This window comes from Bufo bufo, chromosome 3 (genome assembly GCF_905171765.1).
Source record: "Bufo bufo chromosome 3, aBufBuf1.1, whole genome shotgun sequence".
NCBI lineage: Eukaryota > Metazoa > Chordata > Amphibia > Anura > Bufonidae > Bufo > Bufo bufo.
Window position 1 is genome coordinate 300,179,391 of NC_053391.1, and position 23,523 is coordinate 300,202,913.

Consider the following 23,523-nt stretch of genomic DNA (forward strand, 5'->3'; position numbering starts at 1 on the left):
CCACCAGGAATCTTTTCAATAGGGCCTATGGTGTCTCTGCACTTGACTACATCAAAGTGTATAAACCTAAAGCATGTCCTACGCTATTCCACATCCCCCCTCCATAGAACTCAGCAGTGGTAGTTACAGTTCTATGAATACATTTGCCATTTACAAAACATATAACGAGAGTCGTAGCGTTGTACCTGTCTCACTGTAAAATCTATTTAACTGTGCCAGGTTTAAGCCTTCAATACTGCCATTCAATTTTAGGTTATATCAAAAATTCATGTAATAGTTTACCTAAGAATATCATGAGTGTAAGATTTCACCTCAAAATTAGGACACATTCTAGCCAGCTCAGGTTATATTATGGACTCCAGAAGGAGAACCTCATTCTACCAACTGCACACGGTATATTACAGACTCCAGAAGGAGGAACTTATTCTACCAACTGCACAGGGTATATTACAGACTCCAGAAGGAGGACCTCATTCTACCAACTGCACAGGCTATATTACGGACTCCAGAAGGAGGACCTCATTCTACCAACTGCACAGGGTATATTACAGACTCCAGAAGGAGAACCTCATTCTACCAACTGCACACGGTATATTACAGACTCCAGAAGGAGGAACTCATTCTACCAACTGCACAGGGTATATTACAGACTCCAGAAGGAGGACCTCATTCTACCAACTGCACAGGCTATATTACGGACTCCAGAAGGAGGACCTCATTCTACCAACTGCACAAGGTATATTACGGACTCCAGAAGGAGGACCTCATTCTACCAACTGCACAGGGTATATTACGGACTCCAGAAGGAAGATCTCATTCTACCAACTGCACAGGCTATATTACGGACTCCAGAAGGAGGACCTCATTCTACCAACTGCACAGGGTATATTACAGACTCCAGAAGGAGGACCTCATTCTACCAACTGCACAGGGTATATTACGGACTCCAGAAGGAGGACCTCATTCTACCAACTGCACAGGGTATATTACGGACTCCAGAAGGAGGAACTCATTCTACCAACTGCACAGGCTATATTACGGACTCCAGAAGGAGGACCTCATTCTAACAATAGCTCAGTCTGTGTTACGAAATCCAGAAGGAGGACCTCATTCTAACAATAGCTCAGTCTGTGTTACGAAATCCAGAAGGAGGACCTCATTCTAACAACTGCACAGGTTATATTAAAGTCTCCAGAAAGAGGACCTCATTCTACCAACTGCACAGGTATGCCGATCCGCTCAGAATGCATCAGTTTGGCTCCGTTCCGTCTCTATTCCACTTTGGAGACGGACACCAAAATGCTGCTTGCAGTGTTTTGGTGTCTGTCTGACGAAACAGAGCCACACAATGTAAGTCAATGGGGACGGATCCGTTTTCACTGACAATCTGGCACAATAGAAAACTGATCCGTCTTCCATTGACTTTCAATGGTGTTCAAGACGGATCCGTCTTGGCTATGTTAAAGATAATACAAACAGATCCGTTCTGAACAGATGCAGATGGTTGCATTATCTGAACGGATCCGTCCATGACGGATCCGCACAAAACGCAAGTGTGAAGGTAGCCTTATATTAGGCTACTTTCACACTAGCGTTTTTGCTGGATCCGGCAGGGTTCAGCAAAAACGCTTCCGTTAATGATAATAGAACCATCTGCATCCGTTCAGAACGGATCCGGTTGCATTATCTTTAACATAGCCAAGACGGATCCGTCTTGAACACCATTGAAAGTCAATAAAGGACGGATCAGTTTTCTATTGTGTCAAAGAAAAAAAATCTGTATCGGAAAATATTAACGCTAGTGTGAAAGTAGCCTAACTGACTCCTTCTAACACCTCTGCAGCTTATATCAATGATAATAGAGGAGGACCTCCTTCTCACAACTCCATTCTAGCTGATTCTTTAGTGAACAGACTAGATTACAGACTCCAGGAGGAGGGCCTCCTTCTAACAACTCTATAGCTTATATTACTAACTATGCAGAAGGAGGACCTCCTTCTCACAACTCCATCCTAGCTGATTGTATAGTGAACAGGCTAGATTACGAACTCCAAAAGGAGGACCTCCTAACAACTCTATTCTAGCCTGCTTTATAGTGAACACACTAGAATACTAATTCCAGGGGGAGGACCTCCTCCTAACAACTCCATTCTAGCCTGCTTTATAGTGAACATACTAGAATACTGACTCCAGGGGGAGGACCTCCTTCTAACAACTCCATTCTAGCCTGCTTTATAGTGAACATACTAGAATACTGACTCCAGGGGGAGGACCTCCTTCTAACAACTCCATTCTAGCCTGCTTTATAGTGAACAGACTAGAATACTGACTCCAGGGGGAGGACCTCCTTCTAACAACTCCATTCTAGCCTGCTTTATAGTGAACAGACTAGAATACTGACTCCAGGGGGAGGACCTCCTTCTAACAACTCCATTCTAGCCTGCTTTATAGTGAACAGACTAGATTACTGACTCCAGGGGAGGACCTCCTTCTAACAACTCCATTCTAGTCTTCTCCACAGTGAACAGACTAGAAAACTGACTCCAGGGGGAGGACCTCCTCCTAACAACTACATTCTAGCCTGCTTTATAGTGAACATACTAGAATACTGACTCCAGGGGGAGGACTTCCTTCTAACAACTCCATTCTAGCCTGCTTTATAGTGAACAGACTAGATTACTGACTCCAGGGGGAGGACCTCCTTCTAACAACTCCATTCTAGTCTTCTCCACAGTGAACAGACTAGAATACTGACTCCAGGGGGAGGACCTCCTCCTAACAACTCCATTCTAGCCTGCTTTATAGTGAACAGACTAGAATACTGACTCCAGGGGGAGGACCTCCTTCTAACAACTCCATTCTAGCCTGCTTTATAGTGAACATACTAGAATACTGACTCCAGGGGGAGGACCTCCTTCAAACAACTCCATTCTAGCCTGCTTTATAGTGAACAGACTAGATTACTGACTCCAGGGGGAGGACCTCCTCCTAACAACTCCATTCTAGCCTGCTTTATAGTGAACAGACTAGAATACTGACTCCAGGGGAGGACCTCCTTCTAACAACTCCATTCTAGCCTGCTTTATAGTGAACAGACTAGAATACTGACTCCAGGGGGAGGACCTCCTCCTAACAACTCCATTCTAGCCTGCTTTATAGTGAACAGACTAGATTACTGACTCCAGGGGGGAGGACCTCCTTCTAGCAACTCCATTCTAGCCTGCTTTATAGCGAACAGACTAGAATATTGACTCTAGGAGGAGGACCTCCTCCTAGCAACTCCATTCTAGCCTGCTTTATAGTGAACATACTAGAATACTGACTCCAGGGGGAGGACCTCCTCCCTGCCCAAACCCCTGAAGACGCCAAGTATTTGGCGAAACATGTCAGGGGGCAGAAAGTGTTACTAGTAGTTTTAGCCAGCTTATGCCTAGCAGTACAGAGGTGTGATAGGTTTATAAACATAAGTGATGATTCCCAAGAGGACCAATGCTGTTAGGAGGCAGCGCACTGTGGCAATAACAGCGCATAAATTGAGTAGATCGATGATACAGTTAAAGCAAGCAAAATAAACAGCCACAAGTTATGAGTGCCCTCTAGTGGAATCATACAAAACCGACCCAGTGTGACTATTGATATACATATCAAGCAGGCATAGCTGATTATTTTAAAAGGAGAGTTCTAGTTATTTTAAGGATAAGAAATAAATGTTATATTTTATATCTAGTAGCACGTGTTAATCTAGGGACATCTATGGTCCTAGTGACCAATTGTAAATAAAAACAGACTAGAATACTGACTCCAGGGGGAGGACCTCCTCCTAACAACTCCATTCTAGTCTCAACCATTTTCGTTCGGGTGACTAGAGGCCCTGTACGTCATTGTCATGTGACCTACGATGATGACATCACCGGCAGCACGTGACAGTAATGGGGGTGGGGGGGGGGGTTAGTTTGTAAAGGACGCTAGCAGGGGCGTAGCTAGAAATGTATGGGCCCCATAGCAAAAAAATGTATGGGCCCCATAGCAAAAAATATTATGGGCCCCCCCCCCCCCCCCCCGTGCCATCCACAGATCCTCCCCCCTCCCCTAAACAGTGCCATCCACAGATCTCCCCCCCTAAACAATGCCATCCACAGATCCCCCCCTCTCCTAAACAGTGCCATCCACAGATCCCTCCTCCCCTAAACAGTGCCATCCACAGATCCCTCCTCCCCTAAACAGTGCCATCCACAGATCCCCCCCTCTCCTAAACAGTGCCATCCACAGATCCCTCCTCCCCTAAACAGTGCCATCCACAGATCCCTCCTCCCCTAAACAGTGCCATCCACAGATCCCTCCTCCCCTAAACAGTGCCATCCACAGATCCCTCCTCCCCTAAACAGTGGCCATCCACAGACCCCCCCCCTCCCCTAAACAGTGCCATCCACAGATCCCCCCCCCCCCCCCCCCCTAAAAAGTGCAATAATGGCACTGTTTAGGGGGGGATCTGTGGATGGCACTGTGTAGGGGGGGGGGGGGGGGATCTGTGGTTGGCACTGTTTAGGGGGGAGATCTGTGGATGGCACTGTTTAGGGGAGGAGGATCTGTGGATGGCACTGTAGGGAAATCTGTGGTTGGCACTGCCATCCACAGATCCCCCGGCACTGCCATAAACAGATCCCCTCCCCGACGCTCACAGCAGTATATTTATTAAACTAATCAGTAACTACTTTAACTTTAATCATTGCTCATTGCTGATGCTCTTTACTTGGATTATTTGGATATCTTACTTTGTCTTAGCCTCCGGTAATAGCAGGCAGTGGCGGGGGGCGGCGCTCACATCACTGACGTCACGCGCCTGCGCCGCCTAGTGGGAAGAGCACTGTATATTCTAAACCCCCAGGCAAGCGTCCCCGTCACCATGGGAACGCCTGGGGTTAGAATATACCATCGGATCTTCTGAGTTACTCAGTGGCCTGGCTGGAGCCTCCGCAGCCACTGTGTCGGGCCCTGCGTGCGCCCTGCTCCAGTCCTGACTCCCTCCCCAGCCAGGCCCGAGCCTCGGACCGCCCGCGGTCCCGCCCACTACACTAGTCTGTGGCGGGCGGTCCGCGGCTCGGGCCTGGCTACCTGTGTGTGGTTGGTGTGTGTGTAAATAAAAAATAAAAAATCAACAGAAGGCGGCACGGACGGGCCCCCAGTGGCATAGGGCCCCATAGCCACTGCTATGGTTGCTATGGCGATCCCTACGCCACTGGACGCTAGAAATATGAAAGCTATTAAACACAGATACAGAAAGTTTGAGAAGCGTTGCAGCGCAAAAGGTCAGGTTGCTGAAGAATGACTCCCTGTAGTTTAGCGGGACACATGGCTCATTAATGGCTTCCTTGTGGCGACATAATGAGCGAAAAGGGGGGTTCTATCACTATTGAAGGAAAAGGGGTGTGATGTGCCGCGATATGGTATAGCGCCTCTAGAGGACTGTAGCGGGATGTTCCTCATGGGTCTTGCTATTTTCCAGAGGTTAGCTTGAAGGAGCCTTCACACACAGCAGTTTTTTTGTTTTTTTTTGCAGAAAATGCCTGATAAAAATAAGTTCCATTCATCTGCGACCACATGGATTTCTGTAAGCCCCTTTCAGATAAATAGATCTTATTTTCAATCACAGGCATTTTCTACTACAGAATCTGCCACGTGTGAAGACTCCCTTACATTTGAGTTTCTTTGGAGAGAGTTCAGAGAAGAGCTACTAAACTGGTACATGGATTGCAGGATAAAACTTACCAGGAAAGATTAAAGGACCTTAACACGTATAGCTTGGAAGAAAGACGAGACAGAGGGGGATATGATAGAAACTTTTAAATACATAAGGGAATCAACAAGGTAAGAGGAGAGAATATTTAAAAGAAGAAAAACTGCTACAAGAGGACATAGTTTTAAATTAGAGGGGCAAAGGTTTAAAAGTAATATCAGGAAGTATCACTTTACTGAGAGAGTAGTGGATGCATGGAATAGCCTTCCGCAGAAGTGGTAGCTGCAAATACTGTGAAGGAGGTTTAAGCATGCATGGGATAGGCATAAGGCCAATCCTTCATATAAGATAGGGCCAGGGGCTATCCATAGTATTCAGTATATTGGGCAGACTAGATGGGCCAAATGGTTCTTATCTGCCGACACATTCTATGTTTACAGCGGTAATTTACAGCTGTACATTTCCATTTAGTATTTTAAAAAAAAGTGCGAGAGAATTAACACATTGCAAAACTGCATCAATCACATGGTTTTAGAGACAAAAATGAAGAGAAAAAAAAAAAAAAAAAGCCTAGATAAATAAGATCATCAGGCAGGACCAGTCCACATTGCACATATGCTACGGGTTTCCAAAAGTGGCAAAGTCATAGTTAAGGCTCATGCACACGACCGTATGTATTTTGAGGTCCGCAAAAAATACGAATGGTGTCGGTGTGCATTCAGTTTTTTACGGAACAGCTAGCCCCTAATACAACAGTTACTATCCTTATCCGTAATACGGACAATAATAGGACATGTTCTACCTTTTTGTGGAACGGACATACGGAAGCGGAATGCACACAGAGTAACTTCCTTTTTGCGTACCCATTGAAATGAATGTTTCCGCATAGGGCCCGCAAAAGAAACAGAACGGAAACGGAAAGAAAATACGTTTGTGTGCATGAGCCCTAAGGCTGCTTTCGCACAAGTATATTTACAATCCTTATATGGTCCAGATTTTATGTCCCGGAATCCGCTGCTAATGTTAATGAATAGAACTATTCACATGGGCGTATAATTTCCATCAGTATTTTGAAATCCGCAACATGCCCGAGTATTGTGCGGATTTGTCTCCAAATACACACATTTACAGTCTGTCCAGTGCATGGAATAATGAAGGACGGAAGAAATACGCATGTTAAGGGCTCATTCACACAAACGTGGTACTGCTCATTGCCGTATTGCAGACCGCATTTGCGGATCCGCAAAAATCTACGGGCACCGTTCCATGTGCATTCCGCATCACGGATGCGGACCTATTGAAGGTGAATCCGGAGATGGCGGACAGAAGCACTACGGAGTGCTTCCTAGGGGTTCCATGTCGTGCCTCCGCACCGCAAAAAAATAGAACTTGCTCTATCATTTGCGGAACAGACGGATCGCGGACCCATTCAAGTGAATAGGTCTGCGATCCCCATGCGGCTGCCCCACGGACAGTGCCCGTGCATTGCTGACCGCAATTTGCGGTCCACAGCACAGGCACGGGCTTCACACGGTCGTGTGAACAAGCCCTAAGGCCTCTTGCACACGACCGTATGGCTTTTTCAGTATTTTGCGGTCCACAAAAAACTGATCCGCAATGAATACGGATGACTTCCGTGTGCATTCCGTTTTGTGCGGAAAAAGTAGCCCATCTCCAGTGATGAGATGAACAAGCAAGAAGATTGTTTTTATAATTACCCACAAACTACAAAAGATGCTGAAAGTGGTCCCCGTTCATGCCTATGCATCTGTGAGCATGTTGGATTATGTTGGCTGATACTGCTTGCAGCTCTTCAACAGTGATGCTGAGGATGGTGTTTGTGATGTTTTCCTTGAGTTCATCCAGCGTATGTGGAGTGTTAGTGTACACTTTATGTTTTAAATTTCCCCACAGAAAAAAAAAATCACATATGGATAAGCCTGGAGAACGTAGTGGCTATAACCCCTTGTTCACAGGTTGCTCCTCCGTAAACTGTTCATGAACCCGTTCCAGGGAGTCCTGTGAGGTGTGGCATGTTGCCCTATCTTGTTAGAAAAAGCAGGGCATTTTTTTCTTCTGGTGTTAAGCCTCATTCACAGGTCAGTGTTCCACGTACGTGTGCTGTACTTGTTCTCCATAGACAGTACACGTACCCATTTATTTTAACGTGTGTATTCACACATCCGTGTTTTACCACAGTCCACGAATTTAGCACGGAAGCATACTCTATTTTGTCCATGTTCACTGATCCATCACGCCCATTATAGTCTATGGGTCCGTAAAAAACAAGGATGCCATCCGTGTTTCACGGATCATTAGGAAGAGATGCTTTGAAAATTGTTTTTCAGTTGCACAGTATCCGTGAAAAACAGATGACACACAGACCACACATGGATCCTTCACGGAGGCATCACTGACCACCTTTTCACAGATTTATTCCTCAATTATGTATATGATTACTTGAGCTAATATAATTGTTCATAATATTTGCACATAGCACTTTATATGCGTGTGTATATACTGCGTTAGGCAAATGGTGGCCACACCAGATACTGACTGGTTTTCTGACCCCCACCCCATTAAGGCATAATTGTGCACATTTCAGAGTGATCTTTTATTGTGGGCAGTCTAAGGCACAAATGTGCAATATTCATGCTGTCTAATCAGCACCTTGATATGCCACACCTGTGAGGTTGGATGGATTATCTCGGCAAAGGAGAAGTGCTCACTAACACAGATTTAGACAGATTTGTGAACAATATTTGAGAGCAATGGGTCTTTTGTGTATGTAGAAAATGTTTCAGATCTTTGATCATGCAAAATGGGAGCAAAACCGAAAGTATTTTTGTTCAGTGTATATATACACTGCCTGTCCCAAAAAAAAGTCACACACTCTAATATTTCATTGGACCACCTTTAGCTTTGATTACGGCACGCATTCGCTGTGGCATTGTTTCGATAAGCTTCTGCAATGTCACAAGATTTATTTCCATCCAGTGTTGCATTAATATTTCACTAAGATCTTGCATTGATGATGGTAGAGTCTGACTGCTGCGCAAAGCCTTCTCCAGCACATCCCAAAGATTCTCAATGGGGTTAAGGTCTGGACTCTGTGGTGGCCAATCAATGTGTGAAAATGATGTCTCATGCTCCCTGAACCACTCTTTCCAATTTGAGCCAGATGGATCCTGGTATTGTCATCTTGGAATATGCCAGTGCCATCAGGGAAGAAAAAATCCATTGATAGAATAACCTGGTCATTCAGTATGTTCAGGTAGTCAGCTGACCTCCTTCTTGGAGCACATACTGTTGCTGAACCTAGAACTGACCAACTTCAGCAACTTCAGATCATAGCACTGCCCCCACAGGCTTGTACAGTATGATGGGTGCATCACTTCATCTGCCTCTCTTCTTACCCTGATGCGCCCATCACTCTGGAACAGGGTAAATCTGGACTCATCAGACCACATGCCCTTCTTCCATTGCTCCAGAGTCCAATCTTTATGCTCCCTAGCAAATTGAAGCCTTTTTTTCTGGTTTGCCTCACTGATTAGTGGTTTTCTTACGGCTACACAGCTGTTCAGTCCCAATCCCTTGAGTTCCCTTCGCATTGTGCATGTGGAAATGCTCTTACTTTCACTATTAAACATAGCCCTGAGTTCTACTGTTGTTTTTCTTCGATTTGATTTCACCAAACGTTTACGTGATCGCCGATCACGATCATTCTGGATTTTTTTCCCGCCACATTTCTTCCTCGAATACGATGGGTCCCCACTATCCTTCCAGTTTTAATAATGCGTTGGACAGTTCTTAACCCAATTTTAGTAGTTACTGCAATCTCCTTAGATGTTTCTCTGCTTGATGCATGCTAATGATTAGACCCTTCTCAAACAGACTAACATCTTTTCCATGACCACGAGATGTGTCTTTTGACATGGTTGTTTAAGAAATGAGAAGCAACTCATTGCACCAGTTGGGGTTAAATAACTTATTGCCAGCTGAAAGATAATCGAGTCCCTGAGGTGCTGGCAAACCCTGATTGGCAGCCCCCAACTTCAGCCGCACCAGTAGTTCCCCCTTTCACCGCCCAGTCTGGAGTTCGGGTTGAGACAGCTCAGATCAGATCGGTACTGGGGTTTTTTTGAGCTGTTCTTGACTGCGGAGCTCTTGGACTTAGTCGTGGCAGAAACAAAATCGGTATGCCACTCAATTTATAGCCGCCAACCCGGGAAGCTTTTATGCCCAGTCTTTCCGGTGGAAACCCGTCCAAGTTTCCGAATTTAAAACTTTTCTGGGCCTTCTCCTCAACATGGGCCTGACAAAAAAGCATGAATTGCGGTCATATTGGTCCACAAACCCAATTCATCACATGCCCATGTTCTCTGCTGCCATGTCCAGGACACGATTTGAGACCATCCTGCGTTTCCTGCACTTTAGCGACAACAGCACCTCTCGTCCCAGAGGCCACCCAGCTTTTGACTGGCTCCACAAAATCGGATGTGAATGGAGAAATCGGGTTTGCCAGGGCATACGGGCTGAGTGGGTTTGGATGTTGGGCGGAGCTCCTATGTCCTGGCAGACGCCTTTCCCCTCTTTTTTTTTTGGCAGAGATTTTTTCATCCACATTGATCGATGCGAATGAAGAAATCTGTGCCGTTCATTTTTTCTTTCAGCCCAGAGGCTGAATGGAAAAAAAAATCTCATTACCTGTATGCTCAATATAAGGAGAATAGCAGAAACTCCTAATGCTGGCCATACATGTAATGATTGCGGAGACCCTCAAATGCCAGGGCAGTACAAAGACCCCACAAATGACCCCATTTTGGAAAGAAGACAACCCAAGGTATTCGCTGAGGGGCATATCGAGTCCATGAAAGATTGAACTTTTTGTCACAAGTTAGCGGAAAGGGAGACTTTGTGAAAAAAATCAAATAAAATAAATTTCCGCAAACTTGTGCCCAAAAAAAATATCTGGGGTGTCTTCTTTCCAAAATGGGGTCACATGTGGGGTATTTATACTGCCCTGGCATTTTAGGGGCCCTAAAGCATGAGAAGAAGTCTGGAATCCAAATGTCTAAAAATGCCCTCCTAAAAGGAATTTGGGCCCCTTTGCGCACCGAGGCTGCAAAAAAGTGTCACACATGTGGTATCACCGTACTCAGGAGAAGTTGGGCAATGTGTTTTGGGGTGTCTTTTTACATTATACCCATGCTGGGTGAGAGAAATATCTCTCTAAAATGACAACTTTGTATAAAAAAATGGGAAAAGTTGACTTTTAGAGAGATATTTCTCTCACCCAGCATGGGTATATGTAAAAATACACCCCAAAACACATTGCCCTACTTCTTCTGAGTACCGCGATACCACATGTGAGACACTTTTTTGCAGCCTAGGTGCCCAAAGGGGCCCAAATTCTGAAGAGCACCTTTAGGATTTCACAGGGCATTTTTTAGGCATTTGGATTCAGGACTACTTCTCACGCTTTAGGTCCCCTAAAATGCCAGGGCAGTATAAATACCCCACAAGTGACCCCATTTTGGAAAGAAGACACCCCAAGGTATTTCGTGATGGGCATAGTGAGTTCATGGAAGTTTTTATTTTTTGTCACAAGTTAGTGGAATATGAGACTTTGTAAGAAAAAAAAATAAAAAAATTGAGAAAATCATTTTCCACTAACTTGTGCCAAAAAAAAAAAATTCGAGGAACTCACTATGCCTATCATCGAATACCTTAGGGTGTCTACTTTCCGAAATGGGGTCATTTGTGGGGTGTTTTTACTGTCTGGGCATTGTAGAACCTCAGGAAACAAGACAGGTGCTCAGAAAGTCAGAGCTGCTTCAAAATGCGGAAATTCACATTTTTGTACCATAGTTTGTAAACGCTATAACTTTTGTGCAAACCAATAAATATACACTTATTGCATTTTTTTTAATCAAAGACATGTAGAACAATAAATTTTGAGAAAACAATATTGCTTACCGGTAATTGGTTTTCTTGATACCCATGACGGCACCCCATGCGACCAAGAACCTCCCATCCGGGACAGGAAACCTTAGACGATAAAAGGTTTACACCCCCACCAAGCACCAGTGATAGTAATAAACAGTACTCCGGAGGTGAACACACATAAGAAAAGAGAGAGAGAGAGAGATCCAATACGGTACATTATATCTCTTCTGAACGATACTGCTCATTAGGGAGCTTCCCTAAGAATCCTGTCGAGTAGTAGCAGGCTACTCCATATTAAACCTATTAGGGTAACTATATTACCTAAAATCTTTTTTTTTTTTTTTTTTGGGGGAAGGGAAAATTTTGGGGGTGCCGTCATGGGTATCAAGAAAACCAATTACCGGTAAGCAATATTGTTTTCCCTTCACCCATGACAGCACCCCATGCGAGATAGACTATTAATAAGGAAATTAGGGAGGGACCACCGCCTGAAGCACCTTCCTACCAAAGGCAGTATCTGCGTGAAGTTGGAGCCTGTAATGCTTCAAGAACGTGTGTGGAGAACTCCACGTTGCTGCTCTACAAATTTGAGCCAGAGAGGCATCCGCACGGGTGGAGTGAGCTCCAAATCCCGAAGGGGGCGAGAGACCCTGTGCTAGGTAGGCTTCGGAAATGGCCCTTTTGACCCATCTAGCAATGACTGCCGTGGACACTTTCCGCCCCTTATTTCTACCCCAAAACTGAATAAGGAGGTTTTTGTCCAACCTCCAGGCCGAGGTAGACTCCAAATAAGCTAACAGACATCTTTTGACGTCCAGGCAATGATATTCCCTTTCTAAATTATTGGAAGGATTTGTGCAGAAAGATGGAAGAATAACATCTTGACTTCTGTGGAAGTCCGTAACCATTTTTGGCTGGAAGGACGGGAGAGGCCTAATAATATCTTTGTCATCTAAGATCTTGGTATACGGTGGAAAAGCCGAGAAGGCTTGAATCTCTGAAATCCTTCTAGCTGAAGTAATGGCCAATAAAAAGGACATTTTAAAGGAGAGCATATCTATGGGGATTTCTGACAGAGGTTCAAAAGGTTTCTGCGACAGGGCCGTCAAGACCGTTTTTAAATCCCAAGGAGGGGACAAAGGTCTTATCGAAGGGTGGATCCTGGAGGCCGCTGAAAGAAACCTCTTAACCCAAGGATGAAGGGCCAGCTGTGTATCGAAAAAGTAACCTAAAGCTGCAACATGCACCCTCAGGGTGGAAGCCCTAAGCCTTTTATCGAGACCAGCTTGAAGAAAGTCTAGGACTCTTGAGACGTTTGGAGGAGAGAAGGGGTCAGGATTGACTCCTAAGAAGGACGAGAATACCTCCCAGATCTTATTATATTTCCTAGCTGTAGTAGCTTTCCTACTTCCCAGAATGGTGGTCACTACTGATTGGGACAGACCCCGACCTAACCAAATCCCCCTTTCAGTCTCCACACTGCCAGGTGCAAAATTTTTGGATTGGGATTCAGGATTGGGCCTTGATGCAATAGATCCTCCCGGGGAGGCAGAATCCATGGAGGGGCTATCGCTAAGTCTAGGAGGCAGGAGTACCAGGACCTTTTCGGTCATACTGGGGCAACTAGGGTAATTATCGCTTTCTCCCTCTGGACTTTCTTCAGGACCTGCGGAATTAGGGAAAAAGGAGGGAAGGCATAACCCTCCCCCTGAGACCAGTCCTGTGCCAAACAGTCTAGGGCTGTTGGATTGTCCAAACGATTTAGGGAGAAGAATCTTTCCACTTTCTTGTTCTTCATGGAGGTTGTGCGTTTTCGTGAATGGTAAAAACCCTATGACTCCTGGGGCCTAAACCCTGAAAAGCTAGATCTGCTGTTGACTTAGCCTGTTTCACATCCTCTAGCTCCATTGTCGCTCTGACTGCTTTAAGAAGGTTTTGGGTGTCCTCAGGTGAAAAAAAGGGGCTCCCTGCTTCCTCATTTTCTGACAATGTAGCGTCGTCAGAAAATAACTGACCCGCTTGTTTTTCCTCCATGTCGGAGAGGTCTAAATCAGAATCCCTAACTTCCGGGGATTTCTCTGGTGACCTATGGCAGCCTTTATTCAAAGACCTTAAGGAGGCCTTGACCTCGGATCTTATTAAGGACCTCATATTCTTGGAGAGACTCTGAGATTCTTCCGCCACCAATTTATCAATGCACGGCGTGCATAACGGTTTAGAATAGGAGGATGCCAGGGCCACTTGGCATCCCGCACACTCCTTATGTTTCGTCTTTGAAGCAGCTTTTTTGGGGGTCTTTGCCACCTACAACAAACAAACAAAACCCCATTAATAAAAAAAAAGATCCACCTCACCACTGATCTTTTGTCCCCACTCCTGAGGACTGGTACCGGACTGGCAGGCCCCGAGGGTTCCAGGGGTTCGGCGCATCCATCTACTGGCTCAGACATTTTTGCTGGAAAAAGAGCCTCTTCAGCACAGCACTGTGTGCTACATCAGCTGGCTGGATTCCCCCCGCAGCCACATTTATATTTTAAAAGACGCGCCTAGGCTATTCCGGCGCTTTTCCCTACCTCCGGGTTAAGCCCCGCCCCCTGTCGGAAGCGTGCGCATGCGCAGACCCCTCCCTGACGCCAACAGGAAGCCGGGCACAGACGCCGACCAGCATGAGGGAAGCCGCCTGAACACGGCCACAGCGGCTCCCTCGGGATCGTCGCCGGAATGTGGGGGAAAGGCAGACTATAGGCAGCGGCCCCTGAGAGCCTTCAGCCACCTGGGGGAGGCCACCTACCGGATAAAAAACCTGGGCCTCCCCCCAGCTGCAGGTGAGAACCATTCTTTAAGAGTCTTCCCAGGAACTTCCTATCCGGAGGACAGGAAACCTGAACTGGTGCTTGGTGAAGGTGTGAACCTTTTATCTTCTCAGGTTTCCTGTCCCGGATGGAAGGTCCCTGGTCGCATGAGGTGCCGTCATGGGTAAAGGGAAAAATGTATATAGAAATGTATATATTTTTTTTTAATTTTACAACAGAAAGTGAAAAATGTCATTTTTTTGCAAAAAATGCGGTCAATTTCGATTAGTAACAAAAAAAGTAAAAATGTCAGCAGCAATGAAATACCACCAAATGAAAGCTCTATTAGTGAGAAGAAAAGGAGGTAAAATTCATTTGGGTGGTAAGTTGTATGACCGCGCAATAAACCGTGAAAGTAGTGTAGTGCAGAATTGTAAAAAGTGGTCTGGTCATTAAGGGTGTTTAAGCTAGGGGAGCTGAGGTGGTTAAAAAGTGGGTTTTGGAAATTTTCTGTAAAATTTCAAGATTTGCTTCTAAGCCTTCTAACGTCCCAAAAAAAAGAAAATGTAATTTACAAAATGATCCGAACATGAAGTAGACATATGCCAAAGGACATAGTTACAGGGGGATCTGTGGATGACGGACACTGTTACGGGGGGATCTGTGGATGACGGGCACTGTTATGGGGGGGGATCTGTGGATGACGGACAGTGTTACGGGGGGGGGGGGGGGATCTGTGGCTGGCACTGTTACAGGGGGGGATCTGTGGATGGCACTGTTACAGGGGGGGATTTGTGGATGGCACTGTTATATATGTGCCATCCACAGACCCCCCCAGCCCATAACAGTGCCATCCACAGACCCCCACCCCTTAAGTGTGCCATCCACGGATGTTATCCACAGATTCCTCCCCCCCCCCGCCGCCCCAGTATACAAAATATAAAATGTCTTATTCAAATTAAAAATGATTACACATGCCCCCTCACTCCTAATAGTACCGTACATCCTAATAGCTTCTGTACAATGCCGGCAGGCAGGCTGGGCAGCCGGCGCGTCACTCACTGACGTCACTTGCCTGCGCCGCCTGCTTCATTCATAAAGTAGGCGGCGCAGGCACGTGACATCCTGGAGTTACGTTACCGCCCGCCCGGCCTGCCTGCCGGCATTGTACAGAAGCTATTAGGATGTACGGTACTATTAGGAGTTCGGGGGCATGTTTAATAACTTTTAATTGAATAAGACATTTTATATTTGTGCAGCACTGGAGCAGCGAGGCGGGGCTATAGTACAGTGACTGCACCGCCGCGCCGCAATTGCCGGCCCCCTAGCTCCTCCTCCCAGCTCGCTCATACATCGCAAACTGCGATGTTAAACTGATAAGAAAAAGGATTGCGCTGCAAGGGAGGATTCTTTTGGATGTTCCTATTATATTCTCTTTCTTATGTTTGGAAAAATCTTCAGTTAAATGGACCACATTCAAACATAATATTCAACAGTTGCATGGAAACCTGAAATGCAGTGAAAAAAACGCACTATGGTGTAGTATGTTCAAACACCTGTCGCATCAGATGTATGCGATATACTCACAAAGATCACTTGTAATGCGCATAGAGAGAGACCGGCGTGTCTTAAGTCAGGGAGCTCTAGTTGTAGGGTAGGTAAGGACCAGGAGCTGTCAATTCAAAAGATCCTTGTCTGCACGGTGATCCTACCAGGAGAGCGTCACTTCGAGATGTCACCCGTCTCACACTTCCATAAAGCTCGACCAAGAAGGAAGGCGCAGAAATGGTGAAGTACGTACCAGTGGTTGCAAATGAAAAGGGTTTATTGTACTTACAACTCAACAATCAACGCCCCAGACGAAGCATTATGGCAAAACCCGGGTCGGGCAGCAAACATTGTTTTTAACACGATTTTATTCCTGTGTTTTTGTAAGTACAATAAACCCTTTTCATTTGCAACCACTGGTACGTACTTCACCATTTCTGCACCTTCCTTCTTTGTCAAGCTTTATGGAAGTGTGAGACGGGTGATATCTCGAAGTGACGCTCTCCTGGTAGGATCACAGTGCAGACAAGTATCTTTTGAATTGACGGCTCCTGGTCCTTACCTAAAGAATTCTCCCTTGCAGCGCAATCCTTTTTCTTATCATTTTACTTATTAGACTTTTACCCACATTGTCTTGGGATTTGCAGCGCTTGAGTGGACTTATTCCCTATACAGAGACTTTGTGCTTTTATTGTATTTGCGATGTTAAACTGTCAGCATTCGCCCCATAAGACGCAGGGGCATTTTCCCCCCAGGGAAAAATACGGTAATAACTATTTTAGGAGGTATCACTATCTGTTTTAAAAGCAGAGAAATTGACATTTAGAAAAAAAATATTTTTCCCAAATGTTTGGTAAATTAGGTATTTTTTCATAAATAAAAATGAAATATTTTGACTAAAATTTACCACTGTCATGAAGTACAATATGTGACGAGAAAATCTCAGAATGGCTTGGATAAGTAAAAGCGTTTTAAAGTTATCACCACATAAAGTGACATGTCAGATTTGCAAAAAAATGGCCTGGTCCTTAAGGGGTTAAGGTACCCTTAGGGAACAGCCACACAGACTTTTTTAGACAATGTTTTGAAGCAGATCTGCAAAGCCAAGTGGATGTGAAAAGAATTGGAAATATAAAAGGAAAGATATTATACTTCCAGCAGGCAGATCTGCCTCAAGTGCGCATCCAAAAAACTCTGTGTGGCCGTCCCATTACATAATCAACAGCTGTCAGCTAGAAGATCAAACCTTTTGAAAAACAAATAATAATTAGCCCGATCCTCCTCTCATCTACATCATCAGGGAGATTGGGGGTGGGGGGTGAAGAGGAGGGGTAGTCAGGAGCTCCCCATACACTTTAGATTGTCAGCCTGTCCTACCAAAATCAGGAAAATGTGTTGTACTGGGGAAAACAAAGGCAATTTTTATCTCATCATAGTGCAAGTATGCATCATTGTCAGCATGCCAAATGTAGAGAAATACTACATTAGGTGTTTTGTAAGATGTTTAATGACAACCGTTTATGGTCAAATTCGACAACAATTGTAAATCTTCAAAATGTTCCATTACTCGCCAACAACCAGGTATAATATTCCTGAAAGTTTGTGGATTTCACTATACTGTAAATAAGAATAAGGGAACTTACATTAACATGTCGCAGTTAAGGCTACGTTCACATCTACTTTGGAGGCACCATTTGGGGCCTCAGTCATAGAATTTGTTAAAAGTAGAGGAGGAAAAAAGTCCTGCATGAAGGAGTTTTTTTCTGTGCTAAAAAGTGTTCTCTGGAATGGTTCCCATTATAGTAAATGGGGTCTGTTCTCTGCATTTGCTTCAGTTATGTGCAAATCCATTTTTTTTGATGCTCTGCTCCTATAACGGAGCAGGATAATAGAAATAATAGATGCTGATGTGAAAGAGGCCTACCTTACAGAATTCTAGGCCACTTTTGCACTTGCTTATTATGGTCAGTATTTGTAAACCAAAACCAAGAATGAAGCATAAAACAGAGAAAGTTATAAATGCATTCCATGTTATGAACCCATATCCGGTTTTGACTTATTAATATTAAGGTGAAATACTGATCAAGATACTCAGGTATGAAAACGGTCTTAAACAAGTCTTTATTTTCTATTTACAATATATGATTCATTTAAGTGCATATTCGTGCATGTATGTGTCGACTGGCACCAGGGGGAGTTGTGAAATTCAACACAACCACACTTGTCTCTTGCAATGCACCATCCACGGAACGTTTTGCAGTAAAAATGGTTGTTCTTTCTGTTAATGAAATGTAGTTTGATATCAAAAGTTTTACAACCGAACGGCTGTCTGTGGCACAATGATGAGGCACCTTTTGTTTCACAGTTTAGCAGGACCTTTGCCAGCTTCAATAAGCTCCAGTGGTTGGCAGGCATGTTTTATATTTAACTGAAGGTCAATATTCACATTTTTCCAACTACAGACCAGCAGGACAATTCAGTTCCAGTATAACAGTCTTTGCTTTCACTTTTCCCGAAGGACACAGACTCCAGCATCGCAGCGCTGTGTTGCCATGGAAGTAACTACATCCCAACTGTCAATAAGAGGATCATAGCATTCAACACTGTTCAATAGTGAATTACCATCATACCTAAAACAAAAAATAATAATTAAAATGCATCATATATGTTTCAGAATACATTGGATACCTGCATAAGGCTAAACGCATATAACTAATGCAGAAAATGTACACAGTTAGGCCCCATTCACACAATCGAAAAAAAAAAAAAAAAAAAACTCCCGTGATGATTCCCTTCCTCCTTCTGCTGGTCCGTGTCCAACCTGGCCTCCTGCAATGGTGTCTCTTTTAATGTGACCACTGCAGCATTTTGATTGGCGGAAATGGTCACACGCATGAGGCTGGCATGGGGCCAAGGAAGCACCAAGAGAAGAGATTATATATATATATATATTTTTTTTTTGTTTGTTTTAAAGTCAAATTTTTTATGTCTAAAATATCCACATCTGGATTTAGCACAGAAAGTGTCCTCACCATTATGGTCTAAAGAGAATTTGTGCATCAAATCGAACATAAAATGACATGCTTGAAGATCTAGATATCTGTGCCACAGGTCAGTTTATGCATGTAAATATTCTGCAATGTAAACATTTGCGTGTAGCCTAAAAGGATCAGCCATGGAGAGAGACCTTTTGCTTAGGCCATAAAAGCAAGCCGTTGGATGCAACTCTGCAACTCACTCTTTTCTGGTGACTCAGAAATAGGTCACCAGATTATTCAGTCAAGAGCGAGGTAACATAGTAAGGCTGAAAAAATAAAATAAAAAGACATGTGTCCATCCAGTTCAACTTGTTATCCTGCAAAGTTGATCCAGAGGAACTAAACAACAACAATTTTGATAATCTTTCTGGGTACTGTAGTCTCCCCATTCCAGTTATTACTTTAGTTGCCCTCCTCTGGACCCTCTCCAGCTCTGCTATCTCTGCCTTGTTCACAGGAGCCCAGAACTGTACACAGTACTCCATGTGTGGTCTGACTAATGATTTGTAAAGTGGTAAGACTATGTTCTCATCACGGGCATCTATGATCCTTTGGATGCACCAAATAATCTTATTGGCCTTGACAGCGACTGCCTGACACTGGTTTCTACAGTTAAAGGGGATATCCGGTAATGTATAATGATGAGCTATCCTCAAGATAGGTCATCATTATTAGATCGGCGGGGGTCCGAGTCCTGGCACCCCTGCCGATCCGCTGTTCAGCTGGATAAACCCTTTAAGTTTATTGTCCACTAAAGTCCTTTTTGTAAAGTCAGTATTGCCATGTGCATGTATGACATGTATTTTTCCTTCCCATGTGCATAACCTTATATTTTTTATCAGTGTTAAACCTCATCTGCCACTTTTCTGCCCAAGCCTGCAATCTATCCAGATCCATCTTAAGCAGTGTACTGTCCTCTTTTATGTTAACCCCTCAACCCCCAGCGCTGCACATGTACGACACACTGATCGGGTGGGTGCAGGAGCCGCGCCCGCCCGATCCGCGGCAGGTGTCCGGCAGTCACTGATAGCCGGACCCTGCTGTATGCGCTGGCTTCGGTGAAATCACCAATGCCGGCGCATTAACCCCAGCATGGCTGCGGCACTAAAACATGATTTTTTTTTGTTTCAAAAATGCTTTAATTGTGTTAAACGTAAAAAAAAAAAAAAAAAAAAGTAGACATACAGTCCTGATCAAAAGTTTAAGACCACTTGAAAAATGGCAAAAAATCATATCTAGCATGGCTGGATCTTAACAAGGTTCCAAGTAGAGCTTCAACATGCAACAAGAAGAAATGGGAGTGAGACCAAACATTTTTTGAGCATTCAATTTAATGAAAACAACGAATAAACTGAAACAGGCTGTTTTTCAGCTGATCAAAAGTTGAAGACCACATCTCCCAAAAAAAACGAAACCCCCCCCAAAACAGAAATACAACATGAACTCAGTAATGAGTAGCTCCGCCGTTATTGTTTATCACTTCAAAAATTCGCTTCGGCATGCTTGATGCAAGCGTTTCCATGAGGTGAGTGGGAACATTTCTCCAAGTGGTGAAGATGGCTGCACGAAGGCCATCTACTGTCTGGAACTGTTGTCCATTTTTGTAAACTTCCCTTGCCATCCATCCCCAAAGGTTCTCAATTGGATTTAGATCAGAGGAACACGCAGGATGGGCCAAAAGAGTTATGTTATTCTCCTGGAAGAAGTCCCTTGTCCTGCGGGCATTGTGTACTGTAGCGTTGTCCTGTTGAAAAACCCAGTCGTTACAACACAGACGAGGGCCCTCAGTCATGAGGAATGCTCTCTGCAACATCTGGACATAGCCAGCGGCCGTTTGACTCCCCTGCACTTCCTGAAGCTCCATTGTTCCACTGAAGGAAAAAGCACCCCAGACCATTATGGCGCCCCCTCCACTGTGGCACGTAGAAAACATCTCAGGTGGAATCTGCTTGTCATGCCAGTAACGTTGGAAACCATCAGGACCATCAAGGTTAAATTTTTTCTCATCAGAGAATAAAACTTTCTTCCACCTTTGAATGTCCCATGTTTGGTGCTCTCTTGCAAAGTCCAAACGAGCAGTTCTGTGGCGTTCAAGGAGACGAGGTCTTTGAAGGCCTTTTTTGTTTTTGAAGCCCTTCAGTCTCAGATGCCGTCTGATGGTTATGGGGCTGCAGTCAGCACCAGTAAGGGCCTTAATTTGGGTCGAGGATCGTCCAGTGTCTTGACGGACAGCCAATTGGATCCTCAGTGCTGATGAAATTTTTTTGGGTCTTCCACTTGACTTTTTTGTTCCATAACCCTCAGGATCATTTAAGAAATTCCAAAGACTGTCTTACTGCGTCCCACCTCAGACAGCGATGGCGTGCTGCGAGAGACCCTGCTTATGCAGTTCAACAACCCGACCATGTTCAAAAAGGGAGAGTTTTTTTTGTCTTTGCCATCACAACGTGTGACTACCTGACAGAAAATGATAATGAATCCACATCTTTGCACAGATTTGGCCTTTTAAAGGCATGTGGTCCTAAAATTTGGATCAGCTGAAAAACAGCCTGTTTCAGTTTAATCGTTATTTTCAATTAATTGAATGATCAAAAAATGTTTTGTCTCACTCTCATTTCTTCTTGTTGCATGTTGAAGCTCTACTTGGAACCTTGTTAAGATCCAACAATGTAAAATGTTTTTTTTGCCATTTTTCAAGTGGTCTTAAAAACTTTTGATCAGCACTGTATTAGGTATCGCCGAGTTCGTAACAACCTGCTCTATAAAAATACCACATGACCTAACCTCTAGGGTGAACACCGTTAAAAACAAAACAAAAACAAAAAAACGGTGTAAAAAAATTCCATTTTTCGTCATCTTACATCACAAAAAGTGTAATAGAAAGCGATCAAAAAGTCATATGCACCCCAAAATAGTGCCAATCAAACCGTCATCTCATCCCGCAAAAATGATACCCTGCCTAAGACAATCGCCCAAAAATTTAAAAAACTATGGCTCTCAGACTATGGAGACACTAAAACATGATTTTTTTGTAAATTTTTTTTTATCATTGTGCAAAACTTACATAAAAAAAAAAAAATATACGTCTGGAACGACCTGCTCTATAAAAATATCACATGACCTACAGGTGAACACTAAAAAAAGAAAATAAAAACCGTGTCAATAAAGCCATTTTTTGTTACCTTACATCACAAAAAAGTGTAATACCAAGCTATCAAAAAGTCATACGCACCCCAAAATAGTACCAACCTACCTAAGACAATCGCCCAAAAAATAAAAAAAAATATGGCTCTCAGACTATGGTGACACTAAAACATGATTTTTTTAATAAAAAAATGCTGTTATTGTGTAAAACATAAATAAATAAAAAAAAGTATATATATTAGGTATCGCCGCATCCGTAACAACCTGCTCTATAAAAATACCACATGATCTAACCTGTCAGATGAATATTGAAAATAACAAAAAATAAAAACTGTGTTATCTTGCCTCACAAAAAGTGTAATATAGAGCAACCAAAAATCATATGTACCCAAAATAGTACCAACAAAACTGCCTCCTTAACCAGTTTCCAAAATTGGGTCATTTTTTTTTTTGAGTTTCTACTCTAGGGGTGCATCAGGGGGTCTTCAAATGTGACATGGCAGCTTAAAATTATTCCAGTGAAATCTGCCTTCCAAAAACCATATGGCGTTCCTTTCCTTCTGCGCCCTGCCGTGTGCCCGTACAGCAGTTTACAACTACATATGGGGTGTTTCTGTAAACTACAGAATCAGGGCAATAAATATTGAGTTTTGTTTGGCTGTTAACCCTTGCTTTGTTAGTGGGAAAAAAAAAATTGATTAAAATGGTAAATCTGCCAAAAAAGTGAAATTCTGAAATTTCATCTCCATTTTCCATTAATTCTTGTGGAACACCTAAAGGGTTAACAAAATTCGTAAAATCAGTTTTGAACGCCTTGAGGGGTGTAGTTTCTAAAATGGGGTCATTTTTGGGTGGTTTCTATTATGTAAGCCTCACAAAGTGACTTCAGACCTGAACTGGTCCTCAAAAAGTGGGTTTTGGAAATTTTCTGAAACATTTCAAGATTTGCTTCTAAACTTCTAAGCCTTCTAACATCACCAAAAAATAGAATGGCATTCACAAAATGATCCAAACATGAAGTAGACTAAGGGTCCCAGTACCCGAAACGCGTCAACGTGAATTGTTGTATCAAGTGGCGTTTGTCATGAATTTGATGTCATAATAAAGAAGCAGTTTTTATATGGATCCAATCTGAATCTGAGACCCATCCTTTCAAATTACATGAAGTAGATATATGGGGAATGTAAAGTAGTAACTATTTTTGGAGTTATTACTATCTATTTTAAAAGTAGAGAAATTGAAATTTGCTAATTTTTCAAAATTTTTGGTAATTTTTTTTTTTTTTTTATAAAAATAAAAAAAAATTTTTACTCAATTT

At 43.6% G+C, this 23,523-nt stretch overlaps 1 protein-coding gene across 8 annotated transcripts in view; it reads right to left on the reverse strand.

The window, feature by feature from the left end:
* Window positions 1–17,063: 17,063 nt before the first annotated feature.
* The window catches only part of KLHL12 (kelch like family member 12), a 102,414-nt gene continuing 95,954 nt past the window's right edge, over window positions 17,064–23,523 (reverse strand). For 5 of the 8 annotated variants that reach the window (XM_040424207.1, XM_040424200.1, XM_040424208.1 and 2 more), the window contains one exon: window positions 17,065–18,653. In XM_040424207.1, the coding sequence (XP_040280141.1) occupies window positions 18,527–18,653 (127 nt within the window). In that variant the 3' untranslated portion in view covers window positions 17,065–18,526. Of the gene's footprint in view, window positions 18,654–23,523 lie in introns of all 8 variants that reach the window. The other 3 variants (XM_040424203.1, XM_040424205.1, XM_040424206.1) reach the window with 2 other exon arrangements.